Source organism: Mytilus californianus, unplaced genomic scaffold (genome assembly GCF_021869535.1).
Source record: "Mytilus californianus isolate M0D057914Y unplaced genomic scaffold, xbMytCali1.0.p SCAF_8, whole genome shotgun sequence".
Lineage (NCBI taxonomy): Eukaryota > Metazoa > Mollusca > Bivalvia > Mytilida > Mytilidae > Mytilus > Mytilus californianus.
The window spans coordinates 38,893,525-38,914,360 of record NW_026262734.1 but is presented as its reverse complement, the minus strand read 5'-3'; the positions used below and the strand labels follow the sequence as shown (position 1 = coordinate 38,914,360).

At 33.4% G+C, this 20,836-nt stretch overlaps 1 protein-coding gene and 1 long non-coding RNA gene across 2 annotated transcripts; both read right to left on the bottom strand.

Moving 5' to 3' along the window:
- Nucleotides 1-5,619: 5,619 nt before the first annotated feature.
- Nucleotides 5,620-7,268, bottom strand: LOC127712123 (uncharacterized). Its single transcript, XR_007986954.1, has 2 exons — nt 6,669-7,268; nt 5,620-5,737 (listed from the first exon to the last, which is right to left on the bottom strand). It is a non-coding gene; the product is annotated as an uncharacterized LOC127712123 (long non-coding RNA).
- A 4,738-nt stretch (nt 7,269-12,006) lies between these two features.
- LOC127712011 (uncharacterized) lies at nt 12,007-18,498 on the bottom strand. The gene is made up of 5 exons (XM_052218168.1): nt 18,298-18,498; nt 16,874-17,366; nt 16,403-16,465; nt 13,520-13,605; nt 12,007-12,036 (listed from the first exon to the last, which is right to left on the bottom strand). Exons 1-5 carry the CDS (start codon nt 18,496-18,498, stop codon nt 12,007-12,009), a joined length of 873 nt encoding a protein of 290 aa, XP_052074128.1.
- Between the last annotated feature and the right edge of the window lie 2,338 nt (nt 18,499-20,836).

Genomic DNA, 20,836 nt, shown 5'->3' with positions numbered 1-20,836 from the left:
AGATAATCCAATATATATATATTGTTATCATTATCATATCTTATATACGTATGTCAAACTTCAAACGCCCCCGGTCAAAACTACCGATAATCTGCTATCACCATGATTTCCTCCTTGAACTAAATCATTAGGATATAACTAAACTACTGACAATATTCTCTACTTTGATCAGGATTCTTATATTTTTACTTAAGAATTAAATTTGAATGTTATATATGATTTACAGTCTGTGATAAATAACATTTACATGAAATTAACATAACTCCTTCTTACCTATGCTTTTCTTTAAGATTGCTATAGCTGATATTGTAGCATCTATTCTAAGTATACAGCACACGATAGCTGCAGCACCAAAGGTCAATTCCATCAAACGTAAATAGGTTGATATACGTATTAAAGCACGTGTTTTCAAACGATACAGATTTACAATGAATAAAACAAACCGTACAAGCCAAACAATAATAAAAATGAATTGAAGCAAAAGTACAACGTAGTCTAATGCATACACGTAAGGATAGAGATTAGCAGACCATACTTCCGTTGTCAAGGTTATACTTCCTGTTGTTGGGAGTTCAAAAACAATTTTAATGTGACTGAATAAACGTGTATTAGCATTATACGTCACTACATCAAGGAACAGTGCCCTTGTGCGATAATCAATCCAATTGCTTTCCTGTAGCAAGTTTACATATTGTTTAACTAGGCTCTGTTTTGGTCCAAGATCAATATAATACCCGTCTGGTCCGTATTTTCCATGTTTCCCTGTGTAACTCAAATCTCCCGCAGATTTGCTTTCACCGAAGTTATGAAGAAAACTATATTGAAATTCCTCGTTTTCGTCAAAACAACCTGTTTCGTTGAACTCTTCCCATGCTGAAATGACAAACGTGAGAAAACAATTATCCAAAGAACACTCAGTCCCTTTAGTTTGTTTGTACTCTTTATTGTGTTTTCATTGCTGAATGCAAATTGAAAGAATGAAGTATACACTGCCGAATAATGTGGTCACCAGTACACGCATTTCAGTTTGAACATTAATTTTAAGTTAACATCATGATGATTGCCTAAGCATAGAACATGTGTGTCATGTGAACATTTAGTCGTTTTTCTGTAATTGTCGTGGTAATACATTTTAAATCGTTAGAAATCAATCCAGAAATGCTCTTCAGACAATTGGGTATTTATTGTTTTGCACAAGATGTACCAGCTCCTTAAATATTATCAAAATGAATTGAAGAGACCTTATTTGTACGCAAGGTATTGTATGAAAAGTGAGTTGGCAATTTACTGAAAGAACATGATTTACTTTCACTTCTCCAATGATTAGATTATTACAACTGATTTAAAGAAAACAAAGCCGTTTCAGTTCACAAATGTATTTCCTAGTGCATTGAACGCAGACAATCTTTTTGACTCCGTCATTTTTATTTTCAATAATAATAAAGCAAATCCCATCTAATTTAAAAAAACACACATTGGTCATTCACATTTTATACATGACTGCAAAAAATAGTATAATAGCACATGCTATCGTCAATATCTAAAAAAGTAACAACATAGGAAAACGAAATATGTCTTTTCAAAACACCTTCGTTATTTTTCAACGACAGATGCGCCGTGAACCTCGTGAGTAATAGTTCTTAATTGCAGTGCTTTCTTTTTAATTTTGTTATAAAAACTCTTGTTACAACGAAAGGCAAATGGTTGATTACTCCTCAGACAATTGGGTATGTTAAAATGTTATATAGATTGAGGAGACCTTATTTGTACGCAAGGTATTGTATGAAAAGTGAGCCGACAAATTTCTGCGAGAAAGAACATGATTTATTATCACTACTTCATTGATTGGTCTATTACAATCGATTTAAAAGTAAAAATGCCGTTTCAGTTCAAAGTTAATTTCTTAGTGCATTGAACAGAGGCAACCTTTTTGACTCCGTAATTTTTATTTTCATTTTCATCTTGAAATATAAGTTTGTCAATAAAAATAACGCGAATTCCATTTAATTAAAAAAATTAGGCATTCACATGTTATACATGACTGTCAAAATTTTATAACTGTACATGCTTTCGCTAATAACGAAATAAGTAACATAAGAAAACGACATACGTCTTTTCAAAACACCTTGGCTAATTTTAGTTTACCGATGTTCAAATTTCATGAATCAGATAAAAATGAAGGGAAAACAACAAACACTGAGGGAATCGCATCAACTCCAAAAAAATGCGAGACCGTGTGGGTAAACAGGGTAAGTGTCTGCTGTTATGCATGCATCAACCGCCATGCCAATCAATAATCAGTCCAAAGGTCACAATCTTGAAGAGGACACAATCGGTAAATTTACGGATCAGACGACTATATTGATGTTTGCCAAATTATTCGTGTGTTAGGCCTTTGTTCTTTTTCGATTTTACTTAATAATACACATTGCTTGAACATTTTTGGTCAAATATGCAATTAATAACATATTGATTACGACAGATGCGCCGTTATTCTCATGCGTGATAGGTTAAACAAGAATGTGTTCATAGTACACGGATGCCCCACTCGCACTATCATTTTCTATGTTCAGTGGACCGTGAAATTGGGGTCAAAACTCTAATTCATCAAAACTACCTTGACCAAAAACTTAAACCTAAATCGGGAAAGACGGACGAACGAACGGACGGACAAACGAACGGACGAACAGACCGAAAAACATAATGCCCCTCTACTATCGTAGGTGGGGCATAAAAAATAAATGTATGAAAGAAACAAATATTGATTCCTGCCAAAATTCCTTTTTACATTGTTTCCCTTTTTGCGACATGGTTTAACTACATGTCGTTTTATATTAACAAAATAATTTGGAAATACGATTTGTTGTATTCAAATATACACTCACAAGTACAAAAATGTCCGGTTTCCGTCGTCTTTTCACTGAAAGTTGGTATGCATGTATCAACTGCGTTCCTTGTTACATCTGGAACACTACAGTTACCTGTTAAAACATTACTAGACAATAACAAATACCACAGTGCTACCAATTTTCGTATATATTTAGATATATGATATCGATATATATACATATTATTGCGACTTATGATATAAGTTTTGTTTATTTACTTTCCTAGATTCTGCTTTTAGAGTAGTTGCTGCAGTTTACACGACTTGATGTCTTGATAGCAGTTATTTGCGTATGTGACTGTTGTTTTCATGTTGTATTTAATTGAAGATTAATAAAACTATCCCTTCTTTCATTAAAGGGGCACTAGCTGTCAAATTCTTGATCACCGATTTGACTCAAATTCTCATATTTGATTTATAACAATGTAAAACATTTATCCAAATTATAAAAAAGTATAAAATAAACAATTTACAGGGCATGGGCTCGATAATATGTAGCTTCGTTTCGTGTGTATTTTGGTCTAGACGCCATCTAATTAACTATCGAGTTGACCTCCGAAGACCTCCGATGCTCATATAAGCGATATAAACATAAATATAGATATAAATAGATAGTGAATACGTGCAATTGGATTTTACTAGGTCTGTTTAATTTCATATTATAGATTAAAAATATATGTTAAACATCGTTCTTACCTTTATAAGAATGATTTTTTGTGGATCGAATCAGTCAATCAAATGATTTACTTTTGTTTCACTTTCAATGTTGACATTCCTTTCCTTTGAATAACAGAACACGCACAATTCATGCGTTATCCATCTCTAGCTAAGGGGTTAAATTGAAGTTCACATGAATACGGATTCAATGAGGTCGAATTATTCACTTGCCAGTGAATAATTCATCATCAATGTTTCATAGCTTATTTTGACAAATTTGAACCATACTGGCTGCTAAAAGCAAATTATTATTTCACTATTTCACTTTCATTAATGATTGAACAAAAAAAGTCATAGCTTAGATTTTTTATATATCTCGTAGCTAGTGCCCTTTAAAATTTGTGTTTATATTAAAATACATTGTTTGCCTATCCTTATCTAATTTACAGTTTATAAAGGTATAATTTGCAAAAACTCATCAAAGATAGCAGTTACGCCTTACCCGATTCTCATCTACATAAGACTCTTCAATGACCTACAAAAAGTTTTAGAGCACTGTAACCCAAAAATGCCAAAACATTTAGCCAAATCTGGAAATGGTTATCTTTGTCTGTGGGTAGAAAACCTTAATGTTTATCAAAATTTGAAAAACGGTATATTTACAGAAAATTATTATCTTGATTTCTAAATTTACATACCCTGAACTCTGACTTGGCGCAAACGTGACAATGTGATACGAAAATTGTACGTATTTAGCGTAAATCTCTGTATGTATGCTCGTCGTAAAAGTTCGTCATCTTCTGATTCCCACCACTTGGGGTAAACAGCACGGTTAAAGGTAGTTTTAATCCAGTCGTAAATCTCATTGGTTGAATTAGGCTTAAAATGAAATATAAAGTGTAGGAGAATCAAAACGTTATACTTTAGATCATTCATTTTGGGCTATTTAATAATGGTTGCTATGAGACATGAGGGAAAGTTGTCATTACTAATAATCAACCAAAGAGACAGGTACAAAACGATAAAACATAGCAAACGCGTTTCCTGACATCTCTTGAGATAAATAAGTTTTTTATTTTTTTTATTTTAAGACATGTCGGACGACACAACATTGTCTCAAGACATCTTAATCACTGATGATCATTCACTATGAAATAACCGAAAGAAATCATGATATGTGTGCTTACTTCATCCCCAAATACTGTTTATAAATCATCTAACTATAAAAATCAGTTGAAAAAGGCTTAACTCATCAGATGAATACAAATAGAAATACATCTAACAAAACACAAAGTGGACGTGGACGGGTATTGTATATCCCAAAAACAAAAAGACACTAAGTACAGATATGAAAGTACTCGCAGTTACTGACAGTTAGTTCAAAGTGTTCCTTATATAAATTAATCAACAATAGCGCTTCGCACAGATCAAATGTTTCAGTATGATATACTCACTGTATAAGTTGTAGAAATGGTTTGCAATAAATGTTCATTCTGACGATAGGCTGTTGGTACATCACTGTGCGAACAAATAAGGGACACTAGTACCACATATAGCAGCATTCCTAACCAGGACTGAAATTTTGACCACATTCGTTTGTCAATCTGTGCTTGTTGACGAGCAACAACTAGTTCAGCATCTTCTTTCTCTAACCCAGGAAAATCAGGATATATGCACGATTCCTGTTGGGTAAGTGTTTCCTCCCCTTTTTCTGTATTAAAAAGAACATCCGGATTGAGACAATCAATTAAAAACATGAAATAACCAAACAAATAGCTGAACATAAGTAAATGGTGAGAACAAAATTACAGTTTTGAGCATTTTGAATATACGACGAGGAAGGACCTACCTTTCCCTTTTTGTGATATTGTTTTCGTACTTTGCAATCTCTTATCAAATATATGTAAATAAGGTATTAAACTATATCATTGATCTATCATACTGTCGTCGATTCTTGTCACTGGCACGGCCAGGTATTGTATTATTTTTTATCATCTTCTGAAAATGTCTTTTTTCATTTCAATTAGTAATTAATGTTGTCAATTTTAGAACAAGTTTAATCTTTGGTAACCTACCAAGATCTGTCACATCTTTAATTGTTTCTACAACCGGAATTACCATGTTTTTGTCGGCTAATTCCCTGCTTCCCATCTTTTTAAATAGACATGCTACAAAAATGGCTAATAATATTGCCTAAATAAAACAAAATACAATTTAAGTGCATACAGAAATGACAAAATCTGCTTATAAAAACTCCTGTTTCAGTTAAATGTCCGATCAAGGTAAAAATTGTCAAGACCTGCAACCTTTGGTCGTGTTTGTTTATACCAGAACCTTGTGAATTTATTAGAATTATGGTCGATGGTTTCTTCCATGAATTCAAATATTAGCTGATAGATTTTGTAAGGACCGAATTGTATTGCTAGTGTACTGCTCCCAGTGTGTATACACAATGTCTATTTTATATGACTCCTGTTATTATATCACATTGCATTGCATGTTCTTATTTGTGTACCACATTTTACTAAAATTGGTAGTGATTACTGAATTGCTTATGGTCCAGTTTGAAATATATCATGCAAATTTTGGAGGAGATCAAATTTACAATTAATCTTATAAGTCTGTTCAAAGTGATCGTCTAGGATGAATGCGAGAATTCGACTACCAATGCAAAATAAGAATACTAGTATGTTGGATAGGGACAGAAAGTTTGCTGTGATACAGATCACCTGCGAACCCCTAAAAGAGTTGTTGAAAGGGTTCTTTTATTTCAGAGAACGTGCCAATCACACACAATAAATCGGACTATAAAATCCCTATCGCGACTGCGTATTTGCGAAACGGACACCCCTCTACGCATGGGTGTTATTGCCGGGTGGATGTAGTACAAGACATACTGTTTGCACCCAAGTTAAACCTTGGGGTTTTTAAACTAATGTTTGTATACATTATATCGTAATAGGATTATTCAAGTAATTGTTGTTTTTGTTTTTGCTGTTTTTTTTTTTTTATACGTTTTTAAGATATTAATGCAGAAACTTAGGTTGACTTGTAATTCATATTTATTGTTGTATTGCTGATTACACGTATATAAGAAATATATGAAAAATAATCCAATGCTCACCTTAACAGGTTCTAGGATAATAACACTCTGGAAAATTGCCAATACAAATGAAACCATCCATTCTAATGACTTGGGTCCTCCCCATTGCAGGGAGTATAGGAAAACAAACGTTCCGCTTGTACCGACACACAAAAATACCAGAATGTAAGCCAGAAAAATAAACCACCACGGTACATGACAACCGGCAGTTTTTTCTCCCTTGAATTTTCGGTTTTTAAATATTAACACTAATAACATACTTGGAACCAGTGCTATAAGACCAGACATCAATCCAACGTAAAATTGTTTGTAGTTTAACTTAAGCGGCCCAACACTTATCGTCTGCATCTTGTTGTCATCTGGTGTGTCATACCACATGGCAGATGATATCATAGCCAGGAACAATAGGGCCAATAAACACCATAACCTCTGAACTCTTGTAAACCGACTACATCTGGGTCTTTTGAAAAGCGACATCCACAAATGATCATCAAATAGTTTCTTTTGAGTCAAATTATAAAATAATGTATCTGTTTCAATATCATTTTCATCGAGGACTTCTACACTTCGCCATGTTTTGCCGTCTTCGCTATCTAAAGATAGCCATTTACCACACAAAAATATATATCTGTAAATATTCATTAAAAAATGAAAACATAACGTTATAAAGTTCATGCATCCGACGTGCTTTTCTGGATTTACCTTCATCAAGTACGCTCAAAGTCGAATATTTGAAAGCCAATGATGTATAGGAACCGAAACAGTTGAAGAGCTATATAACCAAAAAGGACTTAAAAATAGCCAAATCCATCTAAGGTAAACTTTACCTGAGGGAGTTGAAACATTAAATTAGGAACATAACATGTTGTAAATAATGTAAATGCAATATCTTAATTAATGTTTCTGTTCTCTTAATATTTTACGTGTTTAATTCATTATGTTTATGTGGGCCTCGGTGGCCGAGTGGTCTAAGTAATTCATCTAATGTTTCGCTAGCCTGTCAACGCTGAGGTTGTGAGTTCGAACACCGCACGTGGCAGGTACGTTCGACTTCAATCATAATTTGACTAGGACTGTTAGTTTTCCTTATGACGGTCGGTGGTTCTCACCGGGCACTCCGCCTTCCTCCATCAATGAGAACTGGCCGTCGCAAAAAATCCAATAGTGCTGAATTTGGCGTGAAACACCAACAATCAATCATAAGTAATTATGTTTTGTGTCCAAGGTTTTATATTTTTTTCCTTACTTTGTATTTTTCTACCAATAAATAAGCTGTTTATCTAAGGACCTGTTATATATATAACACGCCTTTTACGAATTAACGTGTTTGATTCACGAAAATCGTCGCTTTGAGTGGATTAAATATGTTAATGAGTAAGGCGTGGCTATAAATGATTTGTAACATTAATGGGCGATGGCACATGTCAAGGTTAAAAGTTTAACTTAACTGTACTTTTCATGAATTACATATGTCAATCAAATAGTGGCGCTTTCTTTGACAAAACGTCTTTTATCTCATGGATCGGATTTGTTAGTAGGATTTGATTAATGATAGATGTACATGTAAATGAATTGTAGCCGTGAAACTTTCTTCAATGATTTTAAAAGACCAGAGAGTGATTTTTGTGTTATTGAAGTGTAAATAGTAATATTTTTAAGCATGCTCAATTCACGGAGATATATACCTTTTAAAAGTGGAGGAAATTAAACGACTATAATAATATCAAGTGACAATTTTTTGGAATATTTATTTTGACATGATAAAAACAAGTGTCCAACAATTTATCTATATCGCCTCTTCGTTTATAGACCACGTTATTCCTTTTTGTAGCTCTCCTCGGGCATTCATTTGTTTCAAGTATAGTGAACAGGGTCAGGTTTATAAGTTTGGCTAGCGTTAGCGTAGGTCCCCCACCCCCTTTCCGGATTTTTTATTTATATATATATTGTTGTGTATGCATCATTTGTTTAAATTTTTAGGACATTTTATGGTCATAGATTTCATTGTTTACTAGGCCAAGGAGGCGGAGCTAGACAGTGAAATAACTACTTCTGAGATGGAAGTTAGAGCACTGGTCTAAGCTCCTCCTATTCGATGCTTTTCCTATGACAAGCGACACACAGTGGGACTTGAGAGTGCAATAACTAAATCAAAGTACTGAAGTACTGAGCATCGGATGACCGCAAGTTCATGTGGATTGTCAAAAGCACTTGTCACAGAAAACAATCACATCTCTATACCTGAAACTGAGGTTAATGTACAGAGATATTTTTTTTCTGAGACAGGTTCGTGCGTTGATGATGAATAAATTACAGGAAATTCAACCTCACCGTGATAAATAGTATATTGTAGTGATACAAATCAGTATACACTGGATTGTTGTTATATATTATAGTTACCTACTTCATTTCAAGAAAACAGTATGCGATACCGTTCACTTGCTTGTTATATTTTAATAACTGAAAACTTGAAAAAAAATCATAGACAGAACTCTCGATTTTTCACAACTTCTCAAGCGCCATTTTCTAAAAATTAGGTCAATTTTTACTACAAGTAAGACGTAATTTTGCAAAGAAGAAACACGATTGGTTAGCTTTATTTAGACTTTCCTTAAAAGGAATTTGACCCATGAAACAATGTGAAAAGTATGATCGGGTTTAATCGTATGTTCAGTCGAGTTCTTGCCGACAAAAACAAAAGTATTGAAACCACGCCCCTTGTCAGTGTCAACAAACACAACGACCGGAATGCAGCCCCTGTTCGCGAAAATTAAATACTTTTACAAGCTTTGAGACATGTAAGAATTAATTACCGATGTACTTATGTTGTTTCCTCTTCAAAAAAAGTTGATTAAACATCAAAATACTTTCATATACGACTGAAACGCTTTCGTCATGGTTTGTCCCACATTGACGAAAATGGCGGCAGATTTTGAAAACAAATTCACTCGATTTTCAGCTGTTTATTTGTTATCTCCCACTTTCCTGAATCAAAAAGTAACTCAAAAGAAACCATAAAACCTACTGATTTCAGAATATATCGAATTACTATGCTAAAATACGAGGGGGAGGAACACGAAGCTCGTTAACTGAACATGGCCATTTTCACGAATCCACGATGCCTGAAGGCATCGTTCGGCCTCCCACCGGCGATGTCTTGAGGCATCGTTCGGCGCATGAGCGGCGATGCCGTTCGCCTGGAAAGGGTTAATAATATAACAGTTACATGTATATATAATTTTCATCCATTTGTATATCATTCTATTCTACTATTATAATAAGAGTGCAGTGCAAGTGCATGGTGGACACTCTTCTGTAAAAATTCGATTTTTCTAAAAGATTGGATATGAGTAGGCATTCATATTTTCCCGCAAAAACAATCTTCCATGCAGAGTTACCGGTCCTTGCCGGGATTGTCGCAAAATGTTCTTGAGATATTCTTCCCCATGCTTTACCATATCAATGATTTTTTACTTATATATATATCTAACGATAAAACATTTTCATATTATTAATTTATGTTCTAAACAAAAATATTGGTTATCAGTATTCATTGAAGAGATGTATTTATAACAAACGATAAGGAATGTTATTTTGCACTTGTAAATATCCGCGTATTTATCATGTTTATAGATCAGTTACAAACCCAAAACGAAAGTTACGCAATGGAAATCTAGGCGATAGCAGTACATCGGAATGCCCTCACGGTCATCACGATGTAAAAACCATTCAGTTAACGCACTCCTCTAAAAATAACCGAGGTTAACTCATTCAAAGATCAAAGGAAAAATTACCATTCATGTTACAATTAACTTTAATGTTTTTGAGAGTAAAATAGTGTCATTTTTGTCAATAAATAGTAGGATGTGCAATTAATGAATATTATATTAACGGCATCCTTAATTTTAAATACTAATCTTTACTTTATACCTTTCCGCTGAATTTGCCTTTATAACAGTGATTTTCCGTAAATGCCATGCTGTTTTTTCATCAACGTTATCATGCCACACTTGTATTGTCTTTAAGTCTCCAAGATCTTTATTTAGCCTCATTTCAAAATGCGATGATGTTCCACGTTTAAAATTCTTATCAAAACGAAAACATGTTAAATTATTCTTATTGCAAAATATCAATCAATTTATAAATAACATTTTTGTTCAATTCGCACTATAAAATAATTTATCAAATATTACTTTCAGAATTTTATTTCAACATTATATCTCCGATGAAAAGTATGAATGTGATTTGCATGTTTGATGCTAGGAGCACCCGAAATCAAACTACGTTTTTAGGTGGGAAGAGGTTAAACTAGCTATAAAACCAAGTCTAATCCACCATTTTCTACATACGGAAATGCCTGTACCAATTCATGAGCATGACAGTTGTTTTCCATTCGTTTGACGTGTTTGAGCTTTTGATTTTGCCATTTGATAAGGGACTTTCCGTTTTAAATTTTCCATGGAGTTCGGTATTTCTGTTATTTTACTTTCTGTGTTGCTCAGTATTTATTTTTTTAATTTAGCGTTTTGTACACTGGTGTTTGCCTTTTTGTCATTTTTTTTCATTCTAACCAAGATTTTGCCGCCTCTTTTTGAATTATGAGGTTTTGTTTCTTAGTTTGTTATCTTTCTCCTCTTTTTCTTTAATAATACTAAAACACTTTTTTTTTATAAACGAACCATAGTCGACAGATACATCATCGAAAAGAAAAACGCATTTGTATATCAATTTTTTTATTTGAAAGACTTGAAATCCTACCATTCTCTCATAGCACTCTTTGCCAAAATGAGTAAAAGCCGAATATTTAACATAAGTTCATGAACGTGAGTACATGTCATTAATTTTCTTCTAATTGTTTTGTATCCAATACATTGCACCTTACCTGTCGTGTGCCGTCGTCTAATCTACGGGTACCAGACGGACCATCTTTTCCAATGATATTAACGTACACCGATGATTTCATAACTTTAGGAGACGTCATAGAAGTCTCTACAGATATAAAGTACACTACTGCTGCGGAGTGTATATTATCCATCAAAGGTAGGAAACTCCACTAGAAATAAATTGGCATCGATAAATATAAATTGGCATCGATAAGTATGAATTGGCATCGATAAGTATAAATTGGCATCGATAAGTATAACTTGGCATCGATAAGTATAAATTCCGGTTTTATATTGTATGGAATTCGAGTCCTAAATAAATTGAAATTCAGAAATATAGAAATCCATGTAGAAATAGCGAAGCTAATATTCTTATATTACTAAGTATTCAAAGATTAAGGTCAATTTAGATTTGTTGTGTTCTATGTGAAAATAAGCAGACGTGATATGACCCATTTTCTGGATCAACGTCATGTTCAATCTTCCTCCCGAATATTTTCCAAAGGCTAAAATTTAAATCACGTATTTGCTATTTCACAAAAAGTGACCAAATAAAAACCGACAACCGCAGTTTCAGAAATAACTGAAACAAAATATATCTTTTATGTGAAAAACAAAATGCCATCAATGTCTTGGTAACATAAAAAAAAAATTTGTGTGCTAATCTTATTTTTCAGTTATATGTGCTTACATTTTTATGCTTATGTGTACTTGTCTAAGTTGAAACCTTATTGTATTGTGATGTTTTGTAAACATGTTATAGCCGGTTGCAAGTTAAGCGCATTTTTATTCGTTATTGTACATATGTTCCGACACTTGATAAACTTTACTTACTTACTTACTTAAAAATACACAAATTTTACTTACTTACTTACTTAAAAGTACGTTATAAGTTTAACTATCGACATATGTTTATAAACCAGTGTATGAAATTATTTTGGTATACCAATATTCAATTTTCAGCATGACGTGGTTTTTGTTTTGTGATTTAACATGTAAAAACAGAAGGGCTAAAACAAAGATTGCAATATATTACCATAATTTCATCACTCTTGTCCGATCGATACAAAGGAATTGTCAGAAGACCAAATATGATAATGATGCAGACGATAGCTGCAAATGCATACGGACTGTCCTCGAATGATGATGTGAAATTGGCAAAGAGTTTTGAGAAGTCTATAGGAGTAGGTCCAATGAAAAACATGTCGGCTGAAAATGTTCCAAAGAAATTACTTTTAAATTGGATTTTCCCACTGTCAGCTCCGATGTCCTGTAAATAAAGGTATATTTAGTGCATTTAAAAAACACAGTACAAATAAATAAAACTCTAAAAGAGGCATTGCTTATAAAAACGTAGTACGTAATGATCTAATATCCGTGCGATAAAACTGGAATGATCATTAACTCTTCAACTTCGTTCTTTATTTGCCCTTTTAACCTTTTTGATTCGAGCGTCAATGATGAGTCTTTTGTAGACGAAACTTGCGTCTGACGTACACATTTGTTATCCAGATACCTATGATGAGTTTACTTCATCATGAACGCTCGTGACAAAAAGTTTAGAAATCCAAAATCTTGATATACGTCTGATGTCATAACAAGCAAAAGGTTCAATATTTATAGGTATTTAGAAAGATATACCAAAAAATGATGAATTCGAGTACAGAGATTATCTATTGTTATAACATCTATTTGTTATTTCAACTGCTTGCCCTGCGCATTTTGCATATTCTTTGAGTCCTTTTAGCAATTTTCAAAATGAAAAACAGAAATATAAGTGCCATTACTTCATTAAATACGTATTTTAATATTTTAATTCGTGATAAATTTTTACTTTTTAAATCTTTTTTTGAACGGAATTATATATTTTTGTGAAAATCAGGCACAGTTATGGGTACGTATAGACCACTTTGTATTAGTGGCAGACATAACTTTTGAAGTAATTATAAATAATGTCTTCTGTATGCATCTGCAAACATACAAATTTACCTTTAACCGGTCATTTGATGTCCAATTTCCAGATCCGTCCTCTAGTGTCCGAACGTTTAAAATTCCCGTTCTAAATTGATGTTTAACTTTAAAAAGAAAATGTGTTTTCGTCATTTAAGGCAGATGTCATTGTAAACAGAATTTTCAATAAATGTATACACTACTTCAGTGTAAATTCATGAAACCAATATTACATTTTAATTGAGATCGCAGGCATTAAATAAACACAGTAGACTATTTCCGTATTATACTTATGAGGTTTTGCTGATCTTGTCTCTCCGTTTTTAACGTGTACCTTAAAGTTTTATATATAATTAGCCGCTGCGTATACGCAGCACATTAGATCAATGTTTCTCTTGGTTGTCCTCGGTATCTTATTCATTTAATGTTTCTATAAATTCAGGTTTTTTTGTGTGACGTTCAATTATTTCCCTTGTTTTCAGTCTCGGTCAATTATCTTTGTCCTAGACTAATTATATTTTCATTTAAGAACATGACAGTACATTGGTCCATATTTTTTCCATTGAGGTGTGCTGTGGTGTGCTGTTGTTTGGATATCTTCTTGTACTTAAGTCATATCTCTTAATCTTTTGTCCAGAGACCAAGGACTTACATTGTACATTTGTAATAACAACATTAACGGTGCCAATTTTATTGCACCAGATGCGCATATCGACAATTAATGTGTCTACAGTAATATTTGAAAGTCCAAAAGCTAATACAAACCTTTAAAAGAAGACAAAACCAAGAAGGACCAAAAGAAAGGCCAAACCTTAATCTAAATGATTCCGAAATTTTATAACAGCAAAATAAAATAGAACAGTATCCGTAATTTCCGTGCCATTGCCGAACTTCTGACTACTGAGGTGGTGATACTCTCGGGGAACCAGTAGAGGTATCGACCAAGTGATAGTAATAACATAAGACGAAACAATGATAACCTGAAATCCTTTTCTATTCTAAATTATTCCCAAGATAATCCAATATAAACAATGAAAAACTGAGGATATTAAACTACAGTACACACTAGATCGGTGCACAGTTATACTGATCTGGTTGAAGAAGCCTCGTGTAGTTGATACTGAAAAGAACATTGGGGGCTTTAACTAAAGCATAACGTGTCTAATCTAAGTAAAAGCACTCGTATACATTACATATATCGCAGAGTCGGATTTAAGCCTCCCCCATTATAGAGCTACATTTGCGGCCCACTCATGACGTTGCCTTGTTGGTGCCCCCTTTCGAAATCTAGGATCCGCATCTGTATCGGAACATTTTCGCGTAGGCTTTTGTTTGCGATTTTTTCATTAAAAAGGTCAGTTGATTTACCGCTGTGTCTAATTTTTGCTATTTGAACAGATTTGCATGTCTATAAGTATACAAGACATTTTTATGCAATAAGAAATTTCGCGAATTGTATGCATTCGCGAATATATAAAGAAAATTACACAAATGAGAAAATGACTCGATCTACGGTCAACCTTTCTAAAAATGTTGAACAAAAATGCACGCGTTGTCGAGCTAAGCATACCCCATTCATATTTCTAAGTTTCGGTATGACCAGCAGTAGGGTCCGACCAAAAAGCACACACACGATAAAATTTATGAATTTTGATGTGCTGACCAGCATTGCAGAAATTTGTGACCACAAATTTTAAGTTCATTTAACATATTGAAAAAATCAAACAGAAAGTAGGTATCTGACATATCATTTACATTCACACGTGACAACTCGTCATTGTCAAGCTGTTGAATATGTAAAGTCGTTCTGAGAAAAGAATGACATAACACCATACATTTGTGTAACTCATTCTCGCAATCTCAAATTGTGACTGTCCGCCATTTCAGACAAATTTCTGCTACACAGGACGTTAAATGTTCTCCCATTTCCAACTTGTTTCTGCATGAAACCGATGTTGGACGACCAGAAAACAGCTTCGAAAAGTCTAATATAGTGTCTGGCATAAACATTGGCGGAGCCAGGGGGTGTTCTGGGGGTTGGACTCCACTCCTCCCCTTTCGATATCTTTTAACCGCTTTTTATACGCCCGTCAAAATTTTGACTGGACGTATTATGGTATACAAATGTCCGGCGTCCGTCTGTCTGTCTGTCCGTCTGTCCGGCGTCCACATGTCGCACAGTAACTTGAGAACGACTTATCCAAATTTCATGAAACTTAACATAGTTGTTTCTTATGATGGTCAATCGATCTGTATACTTTTTGGTGAAAATAAGATTAAAACTTTTTGAGTTACGGGACTTTGTAACTAAAACAGGGGGGTGTTTATTTCACATGTCGCACCGTATCTCAAAAACGATTTATGAGTATTGCTTAAAACTTTACACACTTCTTAGTTATATTAATCTAAAGATCTGTATACTTTTTGCTGATGATTCATAATTTTATTTTAGAGTTATTGAGATTTTTGTAAAAAGAGGGGGGGGGGGGTCACATGTCGCGCCGTATCTCAAAAACGATTTATGATTATTGCTTAAAACTTTACACACTTCTTCATTATATTAATCTAAAGATCTGTATACTTTTTGGTGATGATTCAAAATTTTATTTTAGAGTTATTGATTTTTTTATAAAAAAGGGAAGTTTTCACATGTCGCGCCGTATCTCAGAAACGATTTATGATTATTGCATAAAACCTCACACACAAGACGACGGGCGTATCATGCACTCGTGGTGCAGCTGTTTATTTTTTAATGATGTGAATGTTTTCGTTCCGGGGTTGGAATCCCCTATTCAAAAAGGCTGGATCTGCGCCTTCATAAGTGCCGTGTTCGTAAGGCTTAAAACAAAACGACATAAGAATACCGATTTATTCAGTCCGGTTGGCAGCTTGTGTTGCAACGATGAACCTATTTCTACTTACCTAATGATAACCCAGTTGCACGTTTACGTCGTCCGCCACCACTATCGCTGTCCGCTCTGTCATCTAGATGTACAAATATATATGAGATATAATTATAACCTTTACACAAAAAAATGGTTAAAATTGAATCGAAATCAATAAAAAACAAGTTTTTGTCAATGTCCATTGTTTAACTTTCTCCAATTCATTCGTGTTTATTTGCTCAAATAATAAGACCACTTTTCGTTTGCTACACAGTCTATTATTTCATTATTATCTTTTTCATGAAAATTTACTATAAATAATTGGTTTCCTTGGGTTTCATTTTTATCATAAGATTGCAAAAAAATCCATTAGAAAGTTTTTTCATTAACATTTGAGACAGAGGTATACCTTATTTAAAGCAGACATGAAAAAGTACAGATTTGTCTGGCAAGCAGCTGGCAATTAACATTTTATTATCTTTTATACGCAGAACACACTTATAAATACCTTCGCAGCTAGCAGTGACAACTAAAGGCTGCATATTTCCATCTTTTTTCGGTGCTACAGTTATCTTTAGTATCTGTTTTTGAAAGGTCACTCTGAGGTCAAGTGGATCTCTGTACTTAATTCGACTTTTTCCTTTAGTCTGCACATATATTTCGTAGTTATCTGCATCTGGATAGCTTTCATATTTACAATATATATCACAGATTTTCAACGAAGTTAGTTTTATTTCCATCATAAATCCTTCTGCTGTTTCGTTGGTGTCAACATAACTTATATACACACCAGAGTCTGCCAGAGATTCTGTCATATCTTCAAAGTATCCTTCTTCGTCTAATTTGTTCGTATTCACATATACATCAATAGGATCATCTTTGTCTTCTATGTCTTTCTCTTCTTTACCTTTCTTGTCGAGCACGTGGAGTTTAATAACGGACGATCCTACAACTCCCGGGTTATCAACATGTAGGTATGGACTTTCTTTGTAGGCTAGAACCTGTGAAATATATGAAACTTTTATTTGTTTTAACCTAGTGGATACGTCTTGTAGCTTTTACCATAGAATAACACAAAAATAAGTTGCAACCATCGTATACTTATACACAAGTATACATTTCGAGTCGAGAGTATGCAACACGAGAAAAACATTTTGTCCATGCGTGTATAGTTAAGACTAAATGTGAACGATACAAATAGCATTCGGTAAAGGCTGTATGCAAACGGTAAGTATAGATTATTACAGGCATTTTTCATATCAGACCCTTTATCGGCCCTAGGTCATGATATCAGCCCAAGAGCCGGAGGCTCGAGAGATGATATCATGAACGAGGGCCGATAAAGGGTGTGATATGAAAAATGACATGTAATGATCTTTTTATCATATAATTCAGCAGAAGAAATACAGACAAGAACTATTAAAATTTTGTATTTCTTTGAACTTCTAGATAATAATTTACAGACAACCAAATACAAATTTATTAACTTTGATTGTTTTTATTGATATAACAAGCGTTTGATTTATCATGTGACATATCACAACAATTATCAGGTTCTTAGTTTGAAAAATTTATTGTCACGTCTGTCATGTTTACAAACAAATTTCCGGAAATGCACGAAGTTGCATGTGATAAACGGACAATAACGGAAAGGCATGTAGTAACATTCCAGAAGCAGTCAATAAAGGTTTGTTTATCAGCAGGCGAGGAAATTCTTAGGAATCTGGTTGATAAACATAATAACCCTTTCATAGCCTTTTAATAGCTTTTAAATGTACATTTAAATACTGTTATTCCCATCTTTTGTTATCTATGTGTAATACTTCATATACAAAAAAACATCAGACGTAGAAGATAGATTTATCACGTGTTTTTTTTATTATTTTTTTAATTATGAATACAATGATTAATGCAAACATAAGTAGAACTTACATTTATAGATACATTTTTCTTTCTCTTTTTATCTTGAAATGTTTCAAAGAATGGAAGAGCAAATCCAGCATCTCGGGCGGTGTACTCGATTGGTACATCACGACCTTTGGCTTTGACTACTCTGACAGACACATCACCCGTGTCAATGCTTGTAGACGAGGTATTTCCTGTGTCTCGCTTGTCTAACATCAAATTTACCATAGTTATAAGGTTTGTTTCTGCAGAAGTCACTGCTATTTCAAGCTTTGATAAAATATTGATTGTGTTAATATATTAGCTAAACAGATATAATTGGAAACACGGAAGATACCAAGAAAATCTTACAGCGCTAAGGGAAAAAACGAAAAACCACAAAAAGACGAACACTTCCAGAAAACATTACATAGTAAACTAAAGTTAAGTAAACAAAAATAACCAAAAACCGGGAGTGAACTCAGATGTTGCAAGGGTTAGCACTTCCTTTTATTAGAAACATGATGCTATGTTTGATTCACAAATAAAATAAAAAAGATTTGAAACAAAAGACAAATCAAATTTGAATATTCCGTGCATTGTTTTTTTTAGCATAAAGTCTCCTCGCACTACTGTACATCTGAGAACATAAGATTGTCAAATAGAAGACAAAAGTGACATATAGTTGCATATATCCAAGTCTTTTTCGCATACAATCATGCCACATCTCATTATTTTTATAACAATTCCAAAAGATGAAATAAACAAGATAGAAAATGTATATAAACAATGAAATATCAAATTATAACAACAAGCACGAAATATCTTAAGGGATATGAAATTTATTAGTAAATTGTTATTGGAAGATATTGTAATATTTAAAGTTTGCCACTTTCTTATAAAACTTAACGATATAAAAAAAAATGTGTTATAGTATATGTAATTGTATAGATGACTATACGATTGGTTTTGTTCATAGTCAAACTAGAACAAAGAGATAAATTTAAACCTTAAATGATTCGTTCTCGTGTTCACATTAAAGAACTATCTGGTTTTTTTGGTTTTTTTTTTTTTTTTGCTTTCTTTTTGGAAGCACCGCCGGCGTCAGTTGTGGTTATGTAGGTCGCAAATTAAGAGATAACTGTATTGTATTTGAAGCTTTGCGAACGTCCATCGGTAGTTTTACTGTCGCAAATTGAGTTTACCTGGCGACGCGTAGCGGAGTCATTGACATTATGTTTTTGACAGATAATCCGGAATTACACCACAACACTTTAAACACATACATTAACTTTGTTCTTTATTATTAAGCAGACGTCCTTAAAAGTGGCGTTAAACGTCACATTGCTTACGAATTTATAATGCTATAAAATGCGAGCCTTTTAGATAACATATTCCCGTTGTCAGAAACGCGGAAAAAAATTCAATGACAGTTTGTTTTTCTCCTGAGTTTCTTGCTCGACTTTCATGTTTTTACCTCATCGGTTGTCATGTCACTTTGGGCTTGTCTGGTTCCCTTGAGTACATCGGTTGTCATCTCGGTAATATCTGAAATAAAATTATTTATTATATACTTATTAGTAAATACATGTAAATTGTATGTGTAAGACGATCAATGGTAATCGTGCTGTATCAGCCATCCGTGATGACATCGATATCAGTAACGGTTGCCAAGGCTTTATCACACCCTTAATCTATATGACGTCACGTCATCGACATCAGTCACCGTTTCAAAGGCTTTATCAAACCCCTAATCTGTATGACGTCATGTTTCATGAAAAAAACATCTACTTGAAATATATAATAAAGTGTATATGATATGGCTTTTTTCAATACCACACACCGTATCAACCCTAAACCAATATAATCCCTCGAGCAGAGCTCTTGGGATTATATTGGTGTCTCGGGTTGGAAAAAGCCATATAATATTCTCTATTTGTTACGACCATCAACTTTTTTATTTCTTGTGGTTTTGGACACACTGTGGTTTTGGACATTCTGATGCAACATATACCCCTTTTACTGTTCATTTCAAGATTAGTTTTTCAATTATGTTATAGTGGAACTTTCACTGCGATAATGTTCTGACAGTTATTATTATTTGGAAATCCAATGTTATTATATATGTGATTATATGATTCAAAGATACAAAATATATAGTTTATTAAGCCTATTATGGCGCCCATTGCTCAGCATAGTAATCATTCATAACAAAACAAAATAAATATATTAAACAAACTTAAAATCTTTTTAAAATTAACAAAAACAGATTAGTTACAATGAAATAACAAAAGACATTCGTAGTAGCCAAAGCAAGATTTAAAACTTACCAGCAGTAAGTCCAGATAAATCCACCACTGCATTGTCAGCTAAATCCTGGTCATTTTTGATAATTGTCAAGATTGAGTTTGCTATTGTGTTTGTGTTTTCCTAAATAGATAAGATTAATTTTCAGTAACAAACATGTATCCTCTTCGACATAGTTTTTAAGAAAACAAATATAAGCAAAGTATCTGTATTCACCAAGAAATATATATCACATTTGTAAGATTTGCGCACTTTCATGACATATATTTATTATACTGTC